We start from the raw sequence: 6,000 nt of genomic DNA, 5'->3' as shown, positions 1-6,000 counted from the left end.
CCATTGGCTAATCAGGGCGGATAATGCAAATTAACTGCCAAGAAAAGATGGCGGTTAACCGCCACAAAGGATGGCAGTTTATTCGCATACCATAGGCACAAATGATGGGGAGGCGGAAAGCGGGAAGGACCGAAGAACGGTTGATCGGAAACCCAGGCCGCCAGCAAAAGAGCCCGGGTGCAGGGCAAAGGCGGCCCCCAGGGCTGCCTTTGCCCTGCCCCCCAGCCCTGGATCGGAGAACTGGGCTGTCTTTGCCCGCCCCCCCAGCTGGTGATCTCGATCGGAGGTGCCGCCTTGCCAGCGGCCCCGTGATCACGATCAGTACTGAGGCTGCTTCCCATCCCTTGGACTGGCTTCCTTAGTAGTCCTGCAGGTTGAATCTGAAGAGGACAGGCCAGGCACCAAGGGACCAGCACTGCCAGCACTTGAATGTGAGCAGACAGAAGGAAAAAAGATCTTGAAGACCTGTCCAAGGCGGGTTTGCGTTTAAAACCAAGTGGGGTGGTCCGGAGCTACAGGCACTAACAACCATGGCACTGCGGCTGCTTCCCCTCCCTAGACGCTCCACAAGGTCACTTGAGCCTACCCTGCTCCAGATGAAGTGTGATCACTGCACACGGAAGAAATATAGTAAAAAAACAAAAACCGATGACCAAGGGCCCACTTCCATGAGCTCATGGGAGCCTCTGAGCAGTGGGCACCCCAACTATTTTAGGGGCTTCAGGTGAGCGGGGTACACAGAGGGGTCAGGAAACCTCCCTGGAGGTCGGGTGGTAGGTCTGATGGCGGATCCATCTGACCTGCTGTCTGCCAACAGCCGCCTCCTCCGCAGAGAATGGGACAACAAAGGGAGGGGGCGATTCTGCAAACCCCAGAGGGAATCCAGGGTCCCAGGTACTCTGCCCCACCTGCTGACACTGGCTATGAGGGCACTACAGCAGCCAACCAGCCTCATCCACGCCCCCTCCCCCTCCCCCCCCCCAACACACACACACACCTACTGGTTGCAGACATAGGGTATGCCCTTTCTGAGAGGAGACGCCCACCAGGTATAAAGAAGGTATACAGAAGGCGCTCAGCGAGAAGTCCCCACGGGTTGTGTTCGCACCTTCATGCTGTCTCCCCTCCCCACCCCCCACTGCAATGCCGAAGGAAGCCTGATTCAGGAACACCCCCCTGTTGACCACCCACACGGAAAACAGCGTATGATAAACATGTCCCCCAGACGCCTGAATCCGCCTCAAAAGGAAGACCCTACAGACCCGGAGCAGGAAGATGGGGACTGAGACAGAAGGTCTGGGAAAAGCAGGGCTGCCCCACCTGCTCTCTGTCCCCCTCCCTGTGTGAAGCGCCTGCACCGCCGCCCTTGGACAGAGGCCTGCGAAGGAGTGAAGAACTGTGGCTGTGCTGTGGCTGCGCTCGGCCTGCCGTCGTGGATAAGCAGGAAACATATTTACGTGCCAGAATCTAAAACCCTCTTTATCGGTAACAGAGCAAATAATGCAAGACCCACACGTGTTTCTAAACAGGACTCTGTCTGGCTGCGTGTGAACCCAGATTGAAGGCCTGCTCTCCACCGAGGAGGCTGCAAAGGCTGCTCCTCTCTCCAACAAAGGCAACCTAGAGGTTTAAAGGGAAAAGGAGATATAAATAAAACAAAATAGCAACAAGCTCTGAAGCCGCTGCTGTCAAATCCTCCGCGAGGTGGTGATGTCAGAGCCTGTCTCCCCACGCTTGGGGCTCAGACAGCCAAGCCGCTGACACCTGCTAGGTTGCCTGGCACCAGCCTCATCTACCCACGGCCACTTTCAACCTCCCGCCTGCTCCTGGAGCCGGTGGGCTTGTGGATGGAGGCTTCTGTGTTAAAGCAACCCTGTTGGTGGAGCACAGACACGTGTGGGCTTTTTGATGAGAACCCATAGCATCCCTTCACGAACGTGTTTTTAACTATTCTGAGATCACGCTCCCAGCCTTGGCGACTCTCAAATAGGCCTCAGCGATTCCACTTGCCCGATGCAAAGACTGACCCAGGTTTCATGGAGATGGAACCCTCGGCCTGGAACAGACCGGGAGGAAAAAGCAGGGTCTGATCGCAGCCCCATGGCAGTCAGTGCTGGGTCGGTGTGGTGGAAGTCAGTCCTCCAGTCATTGAACATGGGGTCAATTAATATTAAGTGACATAGGATCAATTAATATCTCTTTGAGAGGAGTTGAGAATATGAAGTACAGTGTAGAGCAATTACTTATATTATTTCGCATAAAACTCTTTTCAACTAAGATATTGTTCTTTATTTAAAATGTATCTTTATTGTTGAAAGTATTACAGATGTCCCTTTGTTTTAGTTAGTTTTTTTCCCCCCATTGATCTCCTCCACCCTGCACCCACCCCTTCCAGGCCTTAGCCAGACTACTGTCTGTGTCCATGGGCTATTCCTATCTAATACATAAAATTCTAGAAAGATTTAGAGAAAATAAAGATATGCCAGATAAATATTGAACAGAAGTGCTGCATGAATACTTGCAGGCTTGAAGCCAAAACACAACTCATGAGATAAAGTTAGTCATTGTAACATAACAAAAGGTTCCTTTCACTAAAGAAATAAGATGGCTCCCAATACTTATACACATAATAGAACAGTGTATGGATTTAGAATGAGCCTCACCAAGATGTGTCTCAGTGGTATGCAGATTTTTGAGCTAAGGGCAATTTTAGCTTCAGGCTCAAGTGAAAATTCTGCCCCTCCCTTTACCTAAAAAAAATTGAATTAGAGGCCTTGCCCATAAGACATTATCCTATATAACAAAAGGCTAATATGCAAATCGACAGAACAGCAGAATGACTGGTTGCTACGACACGCACTGACCACCATGGGGCAGATGCTCAATGCAGGAGCTGTCCCTTGGTGGTCAGTATGCTCCCGCAGGGGGAGTGCCGCTCAGCCAGAAGCTGGGCTCATGGCTGGCTAGTGCAGTAGCGGTGACGGGAGCCTCTCCCGCCTCCACGGCAGCACTAAGGATGTCCGACTAATGGCTTAGGCCTGCTCCATGGAGGAGCGAGAAGGTGCAGTTCGGGCTGAGGGACCCGCCCCTCCATGTGCACAAATTTTGTGCACCAGGCCTCTAGTCAATTATAAAAATCTTAAAAGAAAAAATGGTGGGGCTAATGGAGACATCAGTTGTCTTTTTAGCATAGCAAGAGGAGAAATGTAACCCAGATAGACCATTAGTTCCTCTCTGCAATTTCTTGAGCATGACTAGAATTAGACTGTTACCAGGAATCATGTTTCTTTAGCTTTGCTCCTATAGTAAGGATATAGCTCCTGGAAGAACTCACAGGAGACCACATGTTGTAGCCGTGAAAGCATTTGGAGGACCCTGATGCTCATTGTGATTGTTGTGATGGGTATCTCCAGTGGACATTTAAAATTGTTGCTTTTTCATAAGGCTTCATCTGTTTATGAGAGGCTTAGAAATCCATGTCAAATAGTCTTCCGTAATTTTATTTTGAGATCTGAATTTGAATTACATTGTTGGTAGCCAATCATTAAGATGAATTAATTTTGAGAAGGCTTGTTTTGTAACTCCTGTGACGTTATTTATTTATTTTTAACTAAAGAGTAAGCAGTTTTCTTAAAGGGAAAACGAGTTTTCTGAATTTTAATTCCCAGCCAAATTAAGGTTACAGCACAATTTCTATTTAATGTTCATATTTACAACAATATTTTTGTTCTGAGAAGCTGAAATTTTTGTAGTTAGTGGCATTTAACAGCCCATCCCTGGAAAAAATACTGAATCGGCTTCTTTATAAGGTATTTAATGATCATTTTGATGCCCCATAAGGTCAGAACTAGTCAGTTGCAAAGATTGTAGACATATTAACTGTAACTGGTTTTTGTTTTTCTTTTGGTCACAGTTTTTAAAAAGGCTTTGCTGTTCAGTTTTGAGACAGGTAAAAAGTGCATGTGATTCAAGTATTTTAAGTGTAGACATATCAGATGACATTGAAAATGTATTTTAAAATCTATCTAAAAGTTATATTGTTTTTCATATATTCTTTAAAGCTAAATCATGTGTGCAGAATTCTGAAACTGTCAGGTATTAGAGTATTTTGTTACCCTTGTTCAATTTGAAACATTTTGTGGCTTTTCCGTACTAATTTTGTATTAAGTGATATAGTGGACACAAAAATGAGTAAGGAGTTAGTTTTGGGGGAGTACTTCAATTTTGGTACCACTAATTACTCCTTTACATTGTAGAGTGCAAGCACAGTGTGACTGTTGTTTTTTATACTGGCATCGAGCTGTCTTCCCAATTTATTTAGATGACGTATATGAAAATGCCGTTGACGCAGCCAGATTACATGTAAGTAAAGGATAATATAAAGAATAAACCCATCACTTTTTAGTCACTGTACATACTATTCTAATTAGTTTTAAAATAGATAATTTGATTTAATAAATCATTTTAAAATTGAATGTTAATGCTGTTTTATACATTGGTAGGCATATTCAATAGCATTTACTAGGTGTACCGGTTAACAATGCGGATTTTATAATCAAAGAAAACACGATAATTTTAAGAGAAACATCAAAAGTGCTTTAGTCAAAGTAATGTCCATCGCTAGCTACACATATCCCCCATCTTTCAGGTAATTTGTGGATACCATCCCAATAGAACTTTTCTTGTTTTGAGGCAAACCATTCAGAGACCCAATTTTCTACTTCTTCATATGTTTGTTTTGAAGTGCTGCTCAGAAAGTGCGTGTGCCATTGATCGGAACTAGTGGTAATCTGAAGGAGCAAGGTCTGGTGAATACGATGGGTGGGTTAATACTTCCCAGGAAAGATCTTTTAACATGTCTTTAACTGGTTTTGAAGTGTGTGATGGCGCATCATCATGAAGCAAATTATTTTGCTGTGTCTTCTGGCCCATTCTGGTTGTTTTATGATCAAAGCATGGTGCAAATTGATTATTTGTTGTCTGTAGCGATCAGGATTAACGGTTTCACCTGGTTTTAGAAGCTCATAATACACCATACCTTCCTGATCCCACCAAACGCAGAGCATTGTCTTCTTTCCGAAGCGCTTTGGCCTTGCAGTTGATGTTGATGGTTGACCTGGATCAACCCATGATTTTGTGCGTTTGGGAGTCTCAAAATAAATCCACTTTTCATCGCCAGTCACAATTCGATGCAAAAAAGACTTTCTTTCGTGCCATTGAAGCAACATTTTACTGATGACTTTTTGGTTTTCCTTTTGTCTTTCGTTCAGTTGATGTGGCACCCATTTTCCTTTCTTTAAAATCTTTCCCATTGCTTGTAAACGATTGGAAATTGTTTGCTGAGCAACGTTTAATCTTTCTGCAAGTTGTTTTTGAGTTTGACATGCATCTTCATCCAATAATGCTTGTATTGTTGGTCTTCAAACTTTGTTGGTTGACCTGGACATTATTTGTCTTTCACTTCGAAATCATCACTTTTAAAGCGTTTAAGCCAGCGTTCACAAGTATCTTGAGATGGAGCATGTTCACCATAAGCTTCCTGAAGCTTTCAGCAGCACTTTTCCTCAAAATAAAGTAATGAATTAAAACTTCCTGCAAATGCTCTTTTTTTGGCACGAAATTCAACATTTTTAAGCCTAAAAATATCTATGATGTTAACACCTTCAGCAAAGTTGACATATGAAGTTTTGAAGCTTGCTGTCAATACAACAAAATAACATACATATCAAATTGCATATATGTCAACATATGTGTAACTCCAGCTATTGAAAAACATCCACATTATTAACCAGTACACCTGGTATATAGGCTATAAATTTCATATTAATACTTAGTAAATTAATTTTAATATACAATTTAACACTTCCCCTCATATTCCTAATCATTCTCATTTTCTTGATTTTAGTTTATGTCACAATTATTTAGATCTTTGTATTTCTGTATGGAAAGAAATGTATTTGAATGCTCAAAATAGGAAAGAATAAGTGAATATGAATTATT

The 6,000-nt window shown here is 43.5% G+C and overlaps 1 protein-coding gene across 12 annotated transcripts in view; it reads left to right on the top strand.

Moving 5' to 3' along the window:
- The window catches only part of WASHC4 (WASH complex subunit 4), a 64,149-nt gene that overhangs the window by 36,123 nt on the left and 22,026 nt on the right, over positions 1 to 6,000 (top strand). For all 12 annotated transcript variants that reach the window (XM_006092743.2, XM_023757262.1, XM_023757269.1 and 9 more), the window contains one exon: positions 4,257 to 4,362. In XM_006092743.2, coding sequence (XP_006092805.1) covers positions 4,257 to 4,362 — 106 coding nt within the window. The remainder of the gene's footprint in view (positions 1 to 4,256; positions 4,363 to 6,000) is intronic.

This window comes from Myotis lucifugus, unplaced genomic scaffold (assembly GCF_000147115.1).
Source record: "Myotis lucifugus unplaced genomic scaffold, Myoluc2.0 scaffold_103, whole genome shotgun sequence".
NCBI lineage: Eukaryota > Metazoa > Chordata > Mammalia > Chiroptera > Vespertilionidae > Myotis > Myotis lucifugus.
This window is presented reverse-complemented; position numbering and strand designations above follow the sequence as displayed.